The sequence below is a fragment of the Heptranchias perlo genome, chromosome 9 (genome assembly GCF_035084215.1).
Source record: "Heptranchias perlo isolate sHepPer1 chromosome 9, sHepPer1.hap1, whole genome shotgun sequence".
Taxonomy (NCBI): Eukaryota; Metazoa; Chordata; class Chondrichthyes; order Hexanchiformes; family Hexanchidae; genus Heptranchias; species Heptranchias perlo.
Window position 1 is genome coordinate 16,834,677 of NC_090333.1, and position 21,262 is coordinate 16,855,938.

At 39.0% G+C, this 21,262-nt stretch overlaps 1 protein-coding gene across 3 annotated transcripts in view; it reads right to left on the minus strand.

The window, feature by feature from the left end:
- Positions 1 to 603: 603 nt before the first annotated feature.
- tgfbr3 (transforming growth factor, beta receptor III) overlaps positions 604 to 21,262 on the minus strand; it is a 193,289-nt gene continuing 172,630 nt past the window's right edge. For all 3 annotated transcript variants that reach the window (XM_067989915.1, XM_067989913.1, XM_067989914.1), the window contains exons 15-17: positions 17,130 to 17,171; positions 15,444 to 15,551; positions 604 to 3,610 (exon numbers count right to left, since the gene is read on the minus strand). In XM_067989915.1, the coding sequence (XP_067846016.1) occupies positions 3,492 to 3,610; positions 15,444 to 15,551; positions 17,130 to 17,171 (269 nt within the window). In that variant the 3' untranslated portion in view covers positions 604 to 3,491. The remainder of the gene's footprint in view (positions 3,611 to 15,443; positions 15,552 to 17,129; positions 17,172 to 21,262) is intronic.

Sequence of the window (21,262 nt, forward strand, 5' to 3'; positions counted from 1 at the left end):
CCTGTGGAAAAGCTCCTGGGCTCCACTCGACACTTTTCTACAACAGTACTGCCAAGTTTAGTAATTTACTATATAAGGAATCATGGGTATAAACATGCACCACACCATACTGGAACTCCCTGGTATAACATGATTTTGTATGGCTCCTAAATACAACATAATGAAGATCAATTACAGCTGTTCTTATTTCTCTCCTTATTCTGTTTTGCATGATACTATATTAATGTAATTTACTATTCAAACTGAAGATTAAGTCAAGAAATTCTCCACAGAAGGTATAATCAATATTTGGAATGGATTCACAGGAATATTGGAATCATTTAGGGAACAGTTGTATACTGTTATGAGGGACTGTAGAGTCTTTTTGGCTGGATGAGCTAAGATGGGTCAAATAGCCTTCCCCATCTCTATGTATCTTGTGATCTTGGATGACCAATTCTGGGGGGGGTGGGGGGGGCAACTTGACCTGTATAATGAGGGAAATTGCAACCATCGTGCCAGGAGTAAATGGCAATGTGTAAGTTCATTGTTTAGGTCTTTTCATACTTACCGTTCCTGAATCTAGTATTTTGTTTAGTTAATAAATACAATTTGCATATGCTATTAATTGATATATACCTTTATTTTACACAATTATATAGTATGTCAAAAGATCATACATTTTTAAACATTTACAACAAATCCCTTTACAACAGCATATGAAAAATAGACATGAACAGAACACAGTCCTATTAAGTAGGTACAGACACCACCTGCTATTACTTACAAAAGTCAAACAGTACAACCAGCAGTACAGGCTTTGTTCCTTTAGTAAAACAGTGAGGTAGATATATTTTAAAGATATAGCCGAACAAAGTATTAAGAACAGAAAATTTACAATCTTAATTGAATTGTTTCTCCAACAGTAATATATTATACAAACATCCAAAGTTGCAGAAGGTATATAACCTCTGAAATTTAGAAGTACAGAGCTGCCAACGTTCACACTAATTCATTAGAAAGAATCAACCATATGTTTAATCCAACTGCTACCAATTGTTTCAGAAATCCTTCCTACACAATGGTTAGAATTACTAGAATCCTTGAGTCAATGTTAAAGTGAGAAAGCAAAGACAAAAAGGTGTTGTAGGGCATTACATTCAATGAGTTTCTTTATGCATCATTATGCTGTTAGGGCAAAATGTATTTTTATATATGTGTATATAATTCTATTACACCAAAGATTTTACATGCAATGTAAAAGTAGATAAATATGTACTTTGAAAGCATAAAGTGTAAGGCATAAATTCATCCCTTTTGAGGCAGTCAGCCTAATTCCTAAACATTTTCAACTTACATTATGAAAGAGAAAAATATTCCTGTAGGGTATTTTTCCAAGCACTTTGGAAAAAGATGAGAAAGCAAAATAATATTACAGTGACAGCTGCCTGAAAAATGCTAACTGTAATCACCACCTAACATCAAGCCATCAAAAAATCTGTAATTTTATAAAGTAGTCAGTAGGACATGCCAGAGGCTACTTTATTTTGTGTATTACAGAAAAGAGTTAGATATGAATTATGTTATTGTATACTTTGCACCCTTTATTCAACTGATTAGTGGCTAGCATGGGTTTAATACAGATTTTCAGCAAATTAGTAAATTGTGAAATTGCCCTGTTGTGTGGAAAGAAAAGAGAATTAAAGTGCTAAATTGCTCATTAGATCTATTCATAGACACTTCTCTCAGAAATGTACTGAATAAGGGAATAAAAAATATTTGTTTAATAGGAACCTGTGCCTTTGCTTTAGTGAAGTGCTTTGTTCATCTCGTTACATGTTTTTTCAGTGTCATTACATCTACAAATTACTATGTGCACAAAAGATTTGACTAAGTTTAATCATACAATTCTGCTGGTATTTTTTTTATCATCTTTGGAACCACATCTACTTCTAAAGTACTTCAGACACAGTTACCAGCCTGGGAAAAGTGCACATATTTGATACAATATCTTTAGTTGTCAATGGTTGTCAGAAAAATAAAGTTAAATACCCCCGTAGCATTTTATCAAAATATAAAAGTGGGCTTTCCCAATTACTTTCAATAGGACTGACTCTGATTAAACAAATGAACTTCTATTACCCAAACAGAATTTCTGAGGGGAATGAGTAAAAGCTGGGAGCAAAGTAGCAGAAGTACATAATAAAATTCAACGAAAAATTCACAGTTAGCAAAATTAATACACATCTGTATAAATGAATTTCATTTATGTAACTTTAACATTAAAGGGTAAATTCAGCAATCCTGCAGTTCCAGCGGGAAACCCACCTTCAAAAACGAGTGCGGTCAAAGATCGGGCTACAACATTGTAACTCGCACAGATTATCCCACCTGTGCTCACTTTGAGCGTGGCTCCCTGCTGGCAGCATTGGATCACTGAATTTGCCCTTAGAACACTTACACAGAAATTCAGAATACAATAAAAATATAGCTTATAGGTTACTAAAATACTCTGTACTCTGCTCTGGAGAGTTCTATAAATGTTTATATACAAGAATACATTATTAGTTCATGATGTAAAATACATTCAACTGTACACTATGCAATAATCAGTACCGTGAAGAACACAGTTTGCTGAGCTGCACAAAAATAGAACATTCATGATAGTGGACGACTCAGAGACAGTCACACACCACGGTGAACACCTGCTTTTAAAAATACATACAAATAAAGCCAGAAAAGGAATCCAAAGTGTGATTTAAAGTCCCATTTGTGTCTTAAACAAAAAAATATTAACTGTTGCCAGATACTTGAAAAATAATCAATGTATATCTTCAAAAAACACCTGTCCAAGTCATTTGAGAAAAACAGCAGAAAGCTCTGCTTTGGTCTACGTTTTCAATTTTAGATCAATTTCCTTAAAAAACATGATTTCCTTAACAAAACTGTTAATATTGTTATAAATCTGATGTGATGCTTAACAGAATATTATAAAAGGTGGCCCACAGCGTGTTTTTTCTCTACAGGTATATTTACAATGTTTCTATGGCATCTGTTTAACTGATACAGATTTGCTATCTGTGTGGTTTGTTTCTGTCATAGAATATTAAGTTGTTGTCTTCTGTTAATCAGTAATGGTGTTGTCATTTATACACTCAGCAAGTTGCTGGTGTCTGTATAAAGTCCAGAAAAAATTAAATAGCTGCATTCTAGAAATAAAGCAGCACTGAAAAATATCTGGTACAAATTTCACATAAGGAACCCATAAATGGTTAGCAAGTTCCCAACTCAGGGTAATTAGTAGTTTTGTCACATATAGTGTTATGCACTCGAGAAAAGTCAGTTTGCCTAAAGTATAAAGCAACTTAGATGATTTCTTACTTTGAAAGTACATCTCAGCTTTCAAAGGCAACTGAAGATCTTCCTTTTATCCTCAGGATACTAACATCAACAATTAGCAACTTTGAACCTTGCCTCTACACTCCATTTCCTCACAGCTATTTCCCTCAGGGTTAGGCCGTACTGCTGCTCGAACAGGGAGTGCTTTGTGTGCTGCCAATGCTGTGAGCAGTGCTGCTGTTTTCTGATGCTGGAGGAGATGTGGGGACTTGCTGCCTCCCAGCTATTTCACCTGCAGAAGGTAAACAATTGTCAATTTTTTGGCCAACTCACCAAACAGATGCAAAGATCCTACTCAAATTTAGTCTTGCATTTGTGGGAAGATTAATAAGTGAACAGAAGTAAAATATCTTCTCTTGAAAAGGATTATTTTTTTATGCACAGGAAGAATTATTCATCAATGCTTAGTATGTGAGATATAAACTTTATGGCTTTATGTTCATAATCATTCTGAACCCTGCAATCTCCTGTATATAATTCCTTCCTCTGCAGTACCAGCCGATATTTCAATGTATTTAAAATTTATAAATGGATATAAAAGCCCTCTTTTTTTCCATCCCACTAGCGGAGGTGCTTTTTTATCAGAATCCCTTTTTGAGGCCTCTCTACTCTGAGAATCACTGCCAAGAAAAAAAAATAATTCGTCACAGATTCATGCGAAAATCAGAGCAGGCCACGATCCCCCACTGTTATCCCAGATTGGTAACTTAATTTCACATTCAACCATTTCCCGAATCACCCGATGGTAAATACTTTACTTAGAAAAAAAAATGACTTTTAGGACTTTACACTCTATAACTGTATGAATCAGTTCACCATTCAATAAGGGATAAATTCATAATCTGCATCGAAATATATGAAAATGGCTGAATACTATTAGAACTGTCCAGAAAAACAGCGATAAACTGCAGGGAGATATATTTAAGAACCATTCGGTTAAAAGTCAAGATCAGCTTTGGAAAAAGCCTGGTTAGCAGACTGAACATGGTGGGGTGTACAGACGGGTGAGGGTCTTTAAAAACAATTTGCACACTTTTAAATTGAAACAAATCCAGCTCCCAGTAGTAAACTGTTTTTTGTCAGTATCTGACTGAGGCACATGGTTAAATATTACAACTCCCTGTCCAGGAAATCTGACTGATATTTTTCCATCTGCTTCAGTCTGATTTGAGTTTGCTTTGTCAAAAAACTTTAATCAGGGCATACTAAAAATTTGCTAAGTACAATTTACCTAGGATTTATTCAATATTTTTTCTTTTCCTGGTGGATGATGAATAACCAATGTTAAAGATTATTACAGAAAACAAAACCATTTTTGTAGGGGTAAATTAACACCATAAACCTGAAGCTAGATGCAGATGATAGATATCTAACAAATATTTACTACCTTATGTTATGACCAATACACTGAATTGGAAGCATTTCACAAACAAGGTTCTACATAATGCAGGAAGCTGTACTCTAATCCTAAAGATTTAGGGGGAAGATGCTCACTTTTTTGAGATGAACACATTTTGATCTTTGGTCATAATTCATAACGTGTACAAAGAGATGGAGGCAAACATGAATTAAATGGAACAATGTGCATTCAGTGAGTTATACTAGATGACACTGAACTGAGTTTCCACCTCCAGGGCTGAATAATAGTAATTCAGACAGCTGTTGTATCTTTTGCTGAATTTCAATGGATGTTTTAAAGGCAATGGGCTACGTTCAGTACAACTGCATTACAGTGGAATATTTTGCAATTTGCAGCCTCCAGTACTTTGAGCTTTATATGTAAGAGAAAGTGATAACTAGCTATCGTCATTCTCTCTTTCAGGGAAACAAATATTTTCCCTCTGGTGCAGGTTTATACAAGCCTGACTGTTCCCTATAACTTAAGAAATATTTCTGACCTACAATCGCACAGCTGTTTTATAAAATTAGTGTCAAGAGATGCTACAGGTCGTAACTTTTGAACAAGTAACTTAATTTTGTTGTACACTTTAAGCAGAATATGGGCTTGCTCCCTTAGGCCTGCAACAGCTAGGTCAAAAATGTGACCTACCAGCTGCTCAATCATTTCCCTATATACAAATTAATGAACAGTTCAGTGTTTCCAGTCATCCTTGATAAATATGGATTTGTGCATCTATCTTGTACAAAGAAACAAAGTTGAAATAATTACTGTAATAAGTATTTGGTGTTTTTATCTTAGAACATTTATAATTTGGGATGAATAATTTATTTGCTACTTGCATTTTTGTTTCGGTCTTACAAAACAACTATTTACAAAACAATTACATGCAACCTGGGAAAAAATTAATCCAAAGCACAAAAAAGGACATTATATTATAAGACTGTTTAATTTGTTGAAATGCACCGAGTACTAGCTTTTATACCCTTATTTCAAATGTTTAATAAAAAGTTTTAGTTTTGACGTCAACATAGACTTTTCTGATGAATCCAGACAAAACTAATAATTTATACTGAAGCTTCCACTTAATTTACTAAATGTTTTACAATTCTATGTAAATGAATAGTATAGAAGTCACATTCATTTATATTTGGTCACATTCATTTATATTTGGTCACATTCATTTATATTTGACACTGTTGGTTATTTTTGTCAATATTTCCCCTGTAGCTATTCGACTCCGCTCAGACGGTTTTAGTCGACTAGGTGGGGAGGGCAGTTGAGGGCGTGTAATTTTCCACAACCATCAATGCCATTCTGATAGTCTGAAATGAGGGTCACTTGTATTAGAGTATTATGAGCAATACCAGCCTAGCCAAAGACTGAATACACTTTTCGCAAAGTAAACTGCCAAATTAAAGGCAGCTCTATGATAGGAACTTTAATTGATTGCCCCTATTACTATGTGGCTATTGAACTCATTCATACATTCACTTTTAGTTAGCGATCCAATTTTACCAGCTGCAGCTTGAACTAGTACGTAAGAGACAAATGAACAGTTTTTCAGTACTATTCACAGGGCTTTGAACGCTTTAGAAATGGAGCAAAACAAGTTCCTTCCATGTAGATAAATAAATACTCAGCCTTTCCTCACTAATATAAATTAATTAATACCAAAACAACCAGCCTAAGTAAACTCCTGGCACTGGGAAATAAGAGCAATCGACCAGAACCTACAGTACAGACTCAACCATTTCATTTTAACGAGGTGGTGAAAAACAGTATCTGCAGGATGAATTAATACTTAATCGTCTCTTCACCAACTACCTAAAGCAATGGCTTACTTCTCTACTGCCCACCCAAGTACCATGCCAAGTTTCTCACTGAGATATCTTCACTGCTTTCCTTCCTCAGCCTCTGAACCGGGCGAATTCTCATCCTCGGTGATTTCAACCTCCATTTCAACTCATCAAGTTTCTCTCTGAGTTCACTGCCCTCCAATCCTCCCTTAATCTCTCCCTCCATAAACTCTCCTACCCATATTCACGGCACCCCCTCTACTTTGCCATCTCATGTGGCCTCTCTACTTCCATCGTGCCAATCACGGATAAGGCCATCTCTGATCACTTCATTGTATCCCTCTCCACCCACATCCCCCTTCCCCCTCCCAACCCCACTTCCTTCAGTGTCCGCACTGGAAAAAAATCTCCCCAGGTCACTTACAAGGGCACTTTCAAATTCCAACTGTCTAGCCTTTGGCTCTCCATTCACCACAACATTTCTGCAGCTATCGATCTGCTCAATCACACCCTCACCTCCGCCTATTCCCTGATGCCCTTGTCCCCATTAAAACCATTACACTCTTTCACCCTGGTCGCTCCCCCTGGTATGGCCCTCTCCTTCACTCCCTTAAGTCCAAGGGACGCAGACTTGAACATTTACAGCAGACAACTGGTTTAGCCATTCATCGTCAGATCTGGCTGGACCATATAAAGCACTATTGGGTCCTGTTCTCCTCTGCCAAAACTGCTCACTATTCAAGGATCATCCTGGAATGGAAAGATAACCCCCGGCTTCTCTTCTCCACTACAAACCATCTTCTTAAACCCCTCTCCCTGCCCCCTCCACCCTCACCTCCAACGAAAAGTGCGAGGAACTCAGGGACTTCTTTGTCACTAAGATTGAGGCCATCAGTTTTTAGCTGCCTCTGCCGCTTCCCTCCCTTCCTCTAGCCCACCAAGCTAAATTTCCCCTACGGTTCCCCCTTGCCCTAGCCCTGAACTTGCATCTTTCTCTAGATTCTCGCCTAACTCCCCTCATGTCCTCTCTGAGCTCATCTTGACCATGAGAACCACCTCCTGCTCCTTCGACCCTATTCCAATTAAACTGCTGACCGCCCAACTTCCCTTCCTGGCCCCAATGTTAGCTGATATTGTTAATGGTTCCCTCTCCTCAGGTACTATTCCCCCCTCCTTCAAATCTGCTGTCATCACACCCCTCCTCAAAAAAATCCACCCCTGATTCCTCTGTCCTTTCAAACTACCACCCCATCTTAAATCTCCCTTTCCTGCCATAGTCCTTGAACGTGTTGTCACCTCCCAAATCCATGCCCATCTTTCCCACAACTCCATGTTTGAATCCCTCCAATCAGATTTCCAACCCTGCCACAGTACTGAAACAGCCCTGATCAAAGTCACAAATGACATCCTATGTGACTGTGACAATGGTAACCTATCCCTCCTCATCCTTCTCGACCTGTCTCTAACCTTTGACACGGTTGACCACACCATCCTCCTCCAACGCCTCTGCTCCGTCGTCCAGCTGGGTGGGACTGCGCTCGCCTGCTTCCATTCTTATCTATCCAGTCGTTGCCAGAGAATCACTTGCAATGGCTTCTCTTCCCACTCCTGCACTGTTGCCTCTGGAGTCCCCCCGGATCTATCCTTGGCCCCCTCCTATTTCTCATCTACTTGCTGCCCCATGGCGACATCATCCGAAAACACAAAGTCAGATTCCACATATACGCTGATGATACCCAGCTCTACCTCACAACCACCTGCCTCGACCCCTTCACTATCTCTCATTTGTCACATTGCTTGCCGACATCCAGTACTGGATGATAAAACATTTCCCCCAACTAAATATTGGGACGACTGAAGTCATTGTTTTTGGTTCCGGCCGCAAATTCCGTTCCCTAGCCACAGACTCCATCCCTCTCCCTGGCTACTGTCTGAGGCTGAACCAGACCGTTTGCAACCTTGGCGTCCTATATGACCCTGAGATGAGCTTCTGACCCGATATCTGCTCCATCACCAAGACAGCCTACTTCCACCTCCGTAATATCGCCCGTCTCCGCCCCTGCCTCAGCTCATCTGCTGCTGAAACCCTCATCCATGCCTTTGTTACCTCCAGACTGGACTATCCCAATGCTCTCCTGGCTGGCCTCCCATCTTCCACCCTCTATAAACTTGAGCTCATTCAAAACTCTGCTGCCCGTATCCTAGCTCGCAACAAGTTCCGTTCTCCCATCACCCCTGTGCTCGCTGACCTACATTGGCGCCCGGTCTGGGAACGCCTCGATTTTAAAATTCTCATCCTTGTTTTCAAATCCCTCCATGGCCTCGCCCCTCCCTATCTCTGTAACCTCCTTCAGCCCTACAACCCCGTCCGAGGTCTCTGCATTCCTCCAATTCTTGCCTCTTGCGCATCCCCGATTTTAATCGCTCCACCATTGGCGGCCGTGTCTTCAGCTGCCTAGGCTCTAAGCTCTGGAATTCCCTCCCTGAACCTCTCCGCTTCTCTACCTCTCTCCGCTCCTTTAAGACGCTCCTTAAAACCTACAAGCTTTTGGTCGCCTGTCCCAATACCTCTTTAAGTGGCTTGGTGTCAAATTTTGTTTGATAGCTCCTGTGAAGCGCCTTGGGACGTTTTAGTACGTTAAAGGCACTATATAAATGCAAGTTGTTGTTATGTGCAACACATCAAAGCAATTGAATGAAATATTACTTACTCTGAATCAGAATTTTACAGCATGGGAGGCAGCCGTTCAGCCGATTGCGATCTGCATAGTTCCATTCCCCTGCTCTTTCCCCATACCCTTTTAAATTTTTCTTTTCCCTTTTAACAGCTATTATGGATTTTGCTTCCACCACTGGCATTCCTAACAAAACTCGGTGTAATAAAAAAAACTCTCCCAACCTCTCCCTTTTGTTCTTTTGGTGGTGATGTTAAATGTATTGCCTCCAGTTGCTGTCTCAGCATCCAGTGGAAATTGTTCTTCCTGATTTACCTCATCAAAACCCGTCACAATTTTGAACACCTTTATCACCTTCTCTTAACCTTCTTTGACTAAAACTGATTGAAAATAAGGAAAATAATACTGAAGATAAAAACGCACCAACAAATTTTGATGAATTTAATGAAGTGACGAACAATCTGTGCTTAGAAATTTGTTGAACACTAATAAGGGGCCTCCAAGTCTTCCAATATGTTCACCAATGGGGTGCTTATAAATACGAAATGGAACTGAATTATACAGTGACAGAGTAAGCTATACTAAATACTATAAAATTGTTTTTCTAACACATTTTGCTGAGCAATAATGTTTTTCTAATACTTCTAGCTGAGCAATATGTAAGTAAGTCAATGTTCTATTTAGATACTATGAAAGATCTCTCTCACAACTGGAAACATTTTCATGATACAGATCTTGCCATTTCCTGGAGAGCTTACATTGCCCAGAAGGGAGTACACTACACCAGGGGACTCTGCCAACAGAACTTGTAGTAATACAAAACAAATCTTGGATTTATATTTGGTCCACGAGCGAGAAAACAGTGTTAATATTTCCATCATTTAGATCTCTGCTGCTGTGATCTATCACTACTGTTCAACCAGGTGGGACTATCAATACCATGGGGCATCTCCATAACCACCATCAATTCTTGTCCTTCATCAGACAACAGGAGCTGAATTTCTATTGGTGTGTCTGTTTACATCAGTTTTTTCTTCTTTCCACACCCCTGACTTTCTTGAGAGCTCTTTGTTTTTTGTATTTGTCAAGGTGGGGCACATCAGTGCTGAGAAATAGAACATTCTGGGCACCAACAGCATCTCAATAACTCCCAGGTCAAGTCTAGCATAGTGAGGTGCAGGTATGCTTTAACCTCAGCAAACTATCCCCTATTACACTTGAGAATTTTTCTTTTATTGACACTATACTGAAACTTTTGGTGAAATGAAATCGCTAACTCGGCTGAAGTATGTGCAGTGGGCCTGCAACTACTAGAAACTAGGTGGGGAAGGCCCAAAATATATGTTATAGAGCTTACATCTGCCAGAAAGTTGAAGATTTAACCCAATCAGTCTAGGCTGGGTTCAAACCCAGATCCCAAGGGAAAAAGACTTGGAGCATGAGGAGGAGGATCCAGTTGTCCTGGTCCACGTAGGAACCAACGACATAGGTAGAACTAGGAATGAGGTTCTGCTGAGGGAGTTTGAGGAGCTAGGGTCCAAATTAATAAGCAGAACCTTAAAGGTAATAATCTCTGGGTTACTACCTGAGCCACATGCAAATTGACATAGGGTCAAACAGATCAGAGAGTTAATGTGTGGCTCAAAGAGTGATGTGGGTGACAGGGGTTTTGATTCATGGGGCACTGGTACCTGTAGTGGGAAAAGAGGGAGCTGTTCCGTTGGGACGGGCTCCATTTAAACTGGGCTGGGGCCAGTGGCCTGGCCAAACGAATAACTAGGGCGTTAGATAAGGCTTTAAACTAAAAACAGTGGGGGGGGGGGGGAAGGTTCAGGTAAGGGTAAATTTATAAATCTAAAGAGAAAAGTCAAGATACAGCAGTGTAGTGATTTGGGTAAACATAAGCAGATGGGGTCAGGAAGGGACAGAGAGTTTAATGGTAACAGCGCATCAGTGAATAAGGTCAAATCAGGGAAAAGTAGTAAAAAGTCAAAATTAAAGGCTTTATCCGAATGCACAAAGCATTCGTAACAAGATAGACGAAATAATGGCTCAAATAGAGATAAATGGGTTTGATCTAGTAGCCATTACTGAGACTTGGTTGCAAGGTGACCAAGGTTGGGAACTAAATATTCCAGGGTACATGACTTTTTGAAAAGACAGACAAAATGGAAAAGGAGGGGGGTAGCTTTGATAATAAAGGATGACGTAAAGACAATAGTGAGAAAGGATCTTGGCTCGGAAGATCAGGAAGCAGAATCAGTATGGGTGGAGATAAGAAATAACAAGGGACCGAAAAAAATGGTGGCAGGAGTTTATAGGCCCCCCTAACAGAAGCTATACTGTTGGACAGAGTATTAATCAAGAAATAAGAGGTGTTTGTAACAAAGGTAATGCAATAATCGTGAGGGACTTTTAATTTTCATATAGACTGGGCAAATCAAATTGGTAAAAGTAGTTTGGAGGACAAATTCATGGAATCCATTCGAGACAATTTCCTTGAATAATACGTCATGGAACCAACCAGGGAACTGGCTATTTTAGATCTTGTCTTGTATAATGAGGCAGGGTTAATTAGTAATCTCATAGTAAGGAATGCTCTGGGGCAGGGTGATCATAATATGATAGAATTTCACATTGAGTTCGAGAGTGACGTACTTAAGTCCGAAACTAGAGTCTTAAACTTAAACAAAGCCAATTACATAGGAATGAGGGGGGGAGTTGGCTAAGGTTGATTGGGAAATTAGATTAAAAGATATGACGGTAGATAAGCAATGGTGAACATTTAAGGAAATAATTCATAATTCTCAACAAATATAAATTCCATTGAGGAATAAAAACTCCACGGGAAAAGTGATCCATCCGTGCCTAACAAAAGAAGTTAAGGATAGAATTAGAGTAAAAGAAGAGGCTTATAATGTTGCCAAGAAGAGTAGTAAGCCTGAAGATTGGGAGAGTTTTAGAAACCAGCAAAGGATGACCAAAAAATTGATAAAGAGGGAGAAAACAGAATGAAATTAAACTAGCAAGAAATATAAAAACAGATTGTAAGAGCTTCTACTAGTATGTAAAAAGGAAGAGAGTAGCAAAGGTAAACGTGGGTCCCCTTAGAGACTGAGACAGGAGAAATTATAAAATGGAAAAAAGGAAACGGCAGAGATGTTAAACAATATTTTGTATCTGTCTTCACAGTAGAAGACACAAAAAAATACCAGAAATAGTGAGGAACCAAGGGTCTAATGAGAGTGAGGAACTTCAAGTAATTAATATTAGTAAAGAAAAAGTACTGGAGAAATTAAAGGGACTAAAAGCCGACATCCTAGGGTTTTAAAAGAAGTGGCTGCAGAGATAGTGGATGCACTGGTTGTGATCTTCCAAAATTCCCTAGATTCTGGAATGGTCCCAGTGGGTTGGAAGGTAGCAAATGTTACACCGCTATTCAAGAAAGGAGGGAGATAGAAAACAGGGAACTACAGGCCATTTAGCCTGACATCAGCAGTCAGGAAAATGCTGGAATCCATTCTTAAGGATGTGGTAATGGGGCACTTAGAAAATCATAATATGATTAGGCAGAGTCAACATGGTTTTATGAAAGGGAAATCGTGTTTGACAAATCTATGAGTTTTTTGAGGATGTAACTAGCAGGGTAGATAAAGGGGAATCAGTGGATGTAGTATATTTGGATTTTCAAAAGGCATTTGATAAGGTGCCACACAAAAGGCTGTTACACAAGATAAGGGCTCATGGGGTTGGGGTAACATATTAGCATGGATAGAGGATTGGTTAACAGACAGAAAACAGAGTAGGAATAAATGGGTCATTTTCAGGTTGGCAGGCTGTAACTACTGGGGTGCCGCAAGGATCAGTGCTCGGGCCTCAGCTATTTACAATCTATATTAATGACATGGATGAAGGGACCGAGTGTCATGAATCCAAGTTTGCTGATGGTACAAAGTAAGAAAGTAAGATGTGAGAAGGACACAAAGAGTCCGCAAAGGGATATAGACAGGTTAAGTGAGTGGGCAAGAAGGTGGCAGATGGAGTATAATGTGGGGAAATGTGAGGTTATTCACTTTGGTAGGAAGAATAGAAAAACAAGATATTTTTTAAATGATGAGAAACTATTGAATGTTGTTGTTCAGAGGGATTTGGGTGTCCTTGTACACGAAACACAGAAAATTAACAAGCAGGTACAGCAAGCAATCAGGAAGGCAAATGGTATGTTGGCCTTTATTGCAAGGGGGTTGGAGTACAAAAGTAAGGAATCTAGCTACAATTGTACAGGGCTTTGGTGAGACTACACCTGGAGTACTATGTACAGTTTTGGTTTCCTTATCCAAGGAAGAATATACTTGCCTTAGAGGTGGTGCAAAAAAGGTTCACTAGATTGATTCCTGGGATGAGAGGGTTGTCCTATGAGGAGAGATTGAGTAGAATGGGCCTATACTCTCTGGAGTTTAGAAGAATGAGAGGTGATCTCATTGAAACATATAAGATGCTGAGAGGGCTTGACAGGGTAGATGCTGAGAGGCTGTTTCCCCTGGCTGGAGAGTCAAGAACTAGGGGGCATAGTCTCAGGAAAAGGCGTCGGCCATTTAGGACTGAGATGAGAAGAAATTTCTTCACTCAGAGGATTGTGAATCTTTGGAATTCTCTACCCTAGAGGGCAGTGGATGCTTAGTCGTTGAGTATATTCAAGGCTGAGATCGATAGATTTTTGGGCTCTAGGGGAATCAAGGGATATGGGGATTGGGCGGGAAAGTGGAGTTGAGGTCGAAGATCAGCCAATTGAATGGCGGAGCATGCTCGAGGGGTCATATGGCCTACTACTGCTCCTATTTCTTATGTTCTGTCCTAACTCAATGTGCCACCCAGTGCCCTATGAACTATTTGACCTTGTAAGTCAGGCAAGTATAGATACATTTCTACTTGTGGCTTTTTATAAATAAAATATACAAGCACCATGAGTACTAATAAAAATATTTTTCTCTGTAATAAAGAATTCTGATATTTAGAAAAAGAAAACAGTTTTAAAAATTACTACTCCACTTCTTAAAGTTTGGCTTCACTAAAGAAAATCTTATCAATGGAAGTCACTTTGTCAGTGGAGTCAGATTAGTGTTGTCATGAACAGGCAAAAAACGAGCAGCAATTTCTTGACCACTGGAGTGGTGTGGGTAAATTACTTGATTTGATCAACAGATTATATGAATATATGCATAATATGACTAAATGCTGCGGTGAACTAATGCATTTCCAATGTAAACTCTTGAAATTGAATAAAATAAGGGAAAAAAGATCGTTCCCATTCCTGATGTCTCAGATGCTACTTTAGGTATTCACACCAGAAATATTTAGTAATACATCTGTTTTATGCCTGCCAACCTTGTGAAAATCAACAGCTCAATTTACTTTGTATTTTAATATACTGTTCCCAACTTTTTCATGTTTATGTGGATCTTAATCTATATCTTAACACCAAGTTGACAAATCTCAGTGAGTGTTGACAGAATTAGTGCAGTCACGTTAATGTTCCGAGCTAAAATAGAGTTGGATTAACAGGGATACGGTTCACCATTTTGCCAACATGTATAATGTCTTTGCAGAATTTATGCAGTAGCATTTGATTTATTCAAATGTTTCAATCTTGGGCCTGTATCTCACTTCATAAATCATTTAAAAAATGTTCTCCTTACTACGTACAGGAGTTGATTATCTGGCAATGTTTCTTAAATAATGGAGTCCATCCTATCTATTCTTCATTAGCCACTTGATGTTTACCCTCCCACTGCATTAAGCTACTTGAATATTAAGTTACTTCTTGTATTTTTAGGAAACCGTCAACAACTTTAAAACTTAAACAGCTTTGTTAATGTTCTATGGCTTTTTCCTGATATTAAACTATTCTTTTAGTTATTTCTACATACTCTATGATTCTATGATTCTTGAAGTTCTAACAATATACTTTCTACTCTATGATTTGGATTAATTCAAGTTATGAATGTATATTTTTACAAATTCAGAAAAAGGGATCAAAACTGTGATTTGTATGCTCATTAATACTTTAGCCTCAGCAGGCTCCTATTTATTCTTCTCATCCCCACCCAAAAATATATAATTTTTTACATGGGTACAACTAGGATGAGCCTGCTGCAGGGCTATAGATGAGTAAAATAATTGACAGATACATACTTGTGTGGGAGTAAATGTACCACAAAGCTCCTGTCAGAAGTGCACCAATCACAAATGCTGCAAATGCAATTCCCACAACTGTTGGGGTATCCAGGCCATAAATGATATCTGAAATATAAAAAGATGATATGATACAGATTTGCATGTTCATGCAGTGTAAAATACTCTTCTGATAGGATTGTCATTTAACAAAAAGATATTGTCATTTGAGGGGGGGGGGTGCAGCTTTATTTATAAAAAGCGCTACCATGACAACTTGTCTTGTATTTAATGCAACACGTATGTGTCAAGTATTGTGCAATAAACTTGTTTTCAGCCTTGATTTACTTTCTTGCACTGTTCTGAATATTTCAATCATTTTTTAAAATCTTCAAACACATGGACTATTTGCAGGGAGGTAAGAGAATTTAGTATTTCTGTATGCTTTGGTCATCAAATCCACGTCAGTTTGGTGGTATCCGACCTGCCCTAATTATGAGTTTGAAAACCATAATTCAGAACAAAGAACAAAAAATTAGCCTCAACAACAGGAATAGTCTAGTGGCTAGGAATAAAGCTCTTAAGCATTCTGTATGCAATCATAGGCTCAAATCATGGTAGAGATTGGCAGTAAAACAATTTCAAAAACAAATTGCTTAAAAGGGGCATAATATGGAGCAAACAACAACTAAATATTTTATATAGTGTGGCAACTGACATATGCTTGGAATGCTCCAAATGTTTAATTAAACTGAACCATCCATACAAAGAACACCATCCTGTGCTGTTCGCGAATTTATGATCTATGCACAGCAGTATGTCTTTAGCCAGCAAGCTAACCCCGAACATCAAGCTTAGAAAAGTACGTATGTAGCCACTAGGTGACCACTGCTACTGTCCTTTGGGTTCTTATTTGTGCCTTAATTCCTTTTTCTTTATCATAATAATCCTGTCTTATCTAATTAAGAGTATTAAAGGAGTTACATTGCTACTTGTTAAAAAATTGAGTTTAGCAAGGAGTGTCATTTTCCCCTCAGTACAGAATTGCTATGCTATTTGAAAGTCTTCTTTGGTCATGTCCTAGTTGCTATTTCAGGACAAGACTAGTTAAGGCTATTTGCCCCATTCCCTCTGTATTATCTATCATGTACAAGCACTTTGGTCAGTCCGAATCAGTCAAAATGGGCCGTTGGGGATGAACCCTGCTTTGATCTTCACCTGACGAATTACCTCAGCTGACAACACAAACTAGTCTTGGCAGCAGAGTACATGCATGGAAGGTTTGTGGTTTGAATTCAGGCTGGTACTTCAATTAGCAAAACAAAGGAAAGGTTTGTGAGCTTATATTTTCATTAGCGTGTAGAATTGTATTTCTGAATCTAGAGAGAGAGCGGAGAGAAAAAAGAAAAAGGAATGAAATCCCTAGACCTATACACTTTTTATTGAGTTTCTTATTAACATAATTTTTTGTTGAAAAAGCTATATGGAAAATAAAACCAATCACTAGAGTGCAATATACATTAGCACGACTTATTCAAAAGAGATAATTTGACAAAAGGATTTTTTGACAAAAAACTACAAATGAGACAAACTGTATCGAAGTAAATGGTACCATCGCTAGAAAACTCTTATCAGCTCAGAAACCTGTTAAATTCACATAAATATAGTGATTGTAAAGCTAAAATAATGATTAAGCATCTAACTTACAAGGCTGTGGTTTCTCTGCATTAATCTGGGAGTCAGTTTTCACTGAAAAAAAAACAAAAATAAGCAGTCAATAGAACTATTAATCAAAACATTTGCTTTTGGAGACTTCTAAGAGATCACAAAAAGGTATAATACAGTATTAAAATATATAATTATATAAAGTAGTAAAAAAACAAGTAACCCAGTAGTATAGCATGTTGGTATACTTATGTACTGAGTCACATAGCAGTGAAACATGGATTTGGTCTGCATTTTTTCTATATTTCCATGGAACTGCTTGAGAACATCACCTAGTTACAGAGGGGCTTTGACAGATGCCTGGGAAGAAGCTGCTTGTTTTCCCTCGTGGTTGGAGAATAGTGTGGGGGACGAGGGATTTTTGAGACATCTGTACAGTAAACAATAATCCTTTGTTACATTTTAAGACATTGTATTCAATTATTGGAAGATATTTCTGTTCACCTTGCTTTGAACTCTTATCTCACCATTTGGCACAGATAGATGTATTTGGATGATAGGGTTACTTTAAGATACAGGTTCATTTTAAGGTACCTAATGTTCTTGCATCTTCAGGAAGGGAATTTAACCAAACTAAGTTCCTGAGATCTTAATGTTCTCCCAACCCATTTAATTTTTCAACTAAACTACAGGAAGCTATAATATATATTTACATACAGTATAATCATAGGACAGTAAATGCATTTGATCCCTTTTTACTATCTGAATAAAACAAATACATTAGTAAATAGTTCAGCAAAATGTTTTTCACATTGAAAGAGTTGCTCGTTTTACTTAGAAAAGAAAGGATAAATGAAGTCCATGTGTAACAAAAACATGTTAGTTATAAAGGAGTGGGGTTATTCATTCCAGATGATGCTCTTATATGCTTCCATTGTAATAGAATGTCGACAAATAGATAAACTCTATGGGCTATATTATTATCTTCTTGGGACACTGCATGCACCAGAGCTTTGGATGAGCTGAAGTTTATGGAGGGTTGAGGATGGGAAGCCAGCCAGGAAAGCTTTGAAAAATGGGTGGGCAATCCGATCCTGTCAGTTTCTCACCACACAGGTTAGGTTAAAATTACCCCCAAAGAGACTATGGGGTCAGAAGCTCAGCTCTGGGATGCCGAGGCCATGAATAGTCTGCTTCAGACTGGTAGGGGGTGGAGTTGGTGGCAAGGTTATGGAGTTTGTGGAAGGGGCAGAGGACAATGGCTTTGTCCTTCCCATTGTTTATCTAGAGTACAATGCGGCTCATCTAAGGCTGGATGCTGGACAAGCAGTCTGACAGCACAGAGGCAGAGGGGGTATTGAGAGGGGTGGTGGAGAGATAGAGCTGGATGGCGTCAGCGTACATGTGGAAGCTAATCCCATTTCTGCGGATGACGTTGCCATAGTAGATATGGATGCGGAGGTGGTCAAGGATGGGTCCTTAGGGGACTCCAGAGGTGCCAATAGAAGTGTGGGAAGAGAAACCACTGATGGAGATGCTCTGGCTATGATCGGATAGGTAAGAGTGGAACCAAGCAAGGAATAAACTGGCTCATTCTAATGATATAATTAGGCTTCCAATTGCAGATAATTCATGACTTTGCTATCAAGGTAAAGTCCCAGGTCATACAGTGTTTTTTTTAAAAAGTGCCTTCACAGATTTTACTGAAAACAACTGCTCTTGGATATCCACATAACTATGTTTTATGGAGCAGATTTAAATAATAAAATTCATATGTGCATGTGGTTATAACTATCAATCTTCAGTTCATTGGTCTTTTTAAGCAAAGCATGCTACGCTACCACAAACTAATGGAGTCCAAATGTAAATGAAAAATCAAATCTACACCACAAACCAAAACGTTAGAATTTTCACTAAGGAGTAACACCAGTTTAATCACTTTTCTTGTGAAAAATCCTATACACTCTTCATCCTAGTTATGCTAATAAATATTTACTTGTATCTTGGGATGAAGTTAAGATAACAAACCTATTAAGAGTCTAATTTGTACAAAGGCAAACTTATCACATTGGCACCCTCATCCATGCCTTTGTTACCTCTAGATTTGACTATTCCAATGCTCTCCTGGCCGGCCTCCCATAAACCTGAGCTCATCCAAAACACTGCTGCCCATATCCTAACTCGCACCAAGTCCCGTTCACCCATCACCCCTGTGCTCGCTGACCTACACGAGCTCCCAGTCTGGGAACACCTTGATTTTAGGATGAGAGGGTTGTCCTGTGAGGAGAGATTGTGTAGAATGGGCCTATATTCTCTGGAGTTTAGAAGAATGAGAAGTGATTGTTAATTGTATCCATATGATTTATATCAATTAGTGTTAATTGTATTCAGGTGGTGTGTATCAATTGAATAAAGGCTTGGAAGCAACTGAAGACCAAGCTCTAGTATTCTATCCTTACCACCTGGCTATCCAATTTATTACAGCGCTCTCATTGAAAAGTATAAAATTCTTAGAGGGCTTGACAGGGTAAAGCTGTTTCCCCTGGTTGCAGAGTCTAGAACTAGGGGTCATAGTCTCAAGATCAGAGGTCCGCCATTTAGGACCAAGATGAGGAAACATTTCTTCACTAAGAGGGTTGTGAATCTTTGGAATTCTCTACCCAAGAGGGCTGTGGATGCTTAGTTGCTGAGTATATTCAAGACTGAGATCATAGATTTTTGGAAACTAAGGGCATCAAGGGATATGGGGATCAGGTGGGAAAGTGGAGTTGAGGTGGAAGATCAGCCATGATCTTATTGAATGGCAGAGCAGGCTTGAGGGGCCGTATGGCCTACTCCTGCACCTATTTCTTTTATGTTCTTATTTTAAAATTCTCATCCCTGTTTTCAAATCCCTCTATGGCCTCACCGCCCCCCCCCCTTTTCTGTAACCTCCTTCAGCCCTACAACCCTCCGAGATCGCTGTGCTCCTCCAATTCTTGCCTCTCGCGCATCCCCAATTTTAATCGCTCCATCATTGGCGGCCGTGCCTTCAGTTGTCTAGGTCCTAAGCTCTGGAGTTCCCTCCCTAAACCTTTCCACCTCTCTCTCCCCCTTTAAGACGCTCCTTAAAACATACCTCTTTGACCAAGCTTTTGGTCACCTGTCCTAAAATCCCCTTATATGGCTCGGCATCAAATCTTGTTTGATAATTGCTCCTGTGAAACGCCTTGGGAGGTTTTACTATGTTAAATGTGCTATATAAATGCAAGTTGTTGTTGTTAGTTCTGCTTTGAAGGGAAAATAATGATGGTCATTATTTTAAGGTGTTTCATATGCATGAAATAAGCAATTATGTTAAAATAAGAGCAGCTTCTGTCAAAAGGGCACACGAGCTCAACCCATAGAAGAGCTGGAAATAACCAAAGACAATAAAAATCTGAATGTAATGTATATGTGTAGCATATGATGCCTGTCCATTGGTTTACACAATCAGTAATGTACAGTGATTTATGTAATCAGTAAATGCGTTCCTCCAGCTCTGGCCTCTTGTGCATCCCTCACACCCCTTCACCCCATCATTAGTGGCTGTGCCTTCAGCTGTCTAGGCCCTAAGCTCTGGAATTCCCTCCCTAAACCTCTCGGCCTCTCCACCTCTCTCTCCTCCTTTAAGACATTTCTTAAAACCTACCTCTGACCAAACTTTTAGTCACCCGTCCTAAAAGCTCCTTTGGCTCAATATCAATTTTTCTCTGATAATGCTCCTGTGAAGCGCCTTGGGATGTTTTACTATGTTAAAGGTGGTATATAAATGCAGGTTGTTGATGTAGGCATTTTCTATTTCCTGGTGTGCTGAGGACACAAGACTCAAATCTACAGAAATTAAATTGTTCAGTAAAAAACTTGTGCTGTCCTTATCATGTACTGGAATCAAGCCCAGATATGTTATTTTTTAGATCATGATGTTTTTGCAATTTTTTTAGATCATTTTGCTGTTATCATTGGCTTTACAACATTAAGGCATAACAACCATGATTTAGGTAATCATTCTCATCAATCTAAGCCACAATGGTGGTCTTCTTTCTGACGGCAACTAAGGGTGGGCAAAAAATTATGGCCTTGCTAGCATTCCAAGAAAAAACTGAAAACGACTCCTGCTACCCGCCTCCTACCAACTGGACACAGACTTGCACAGT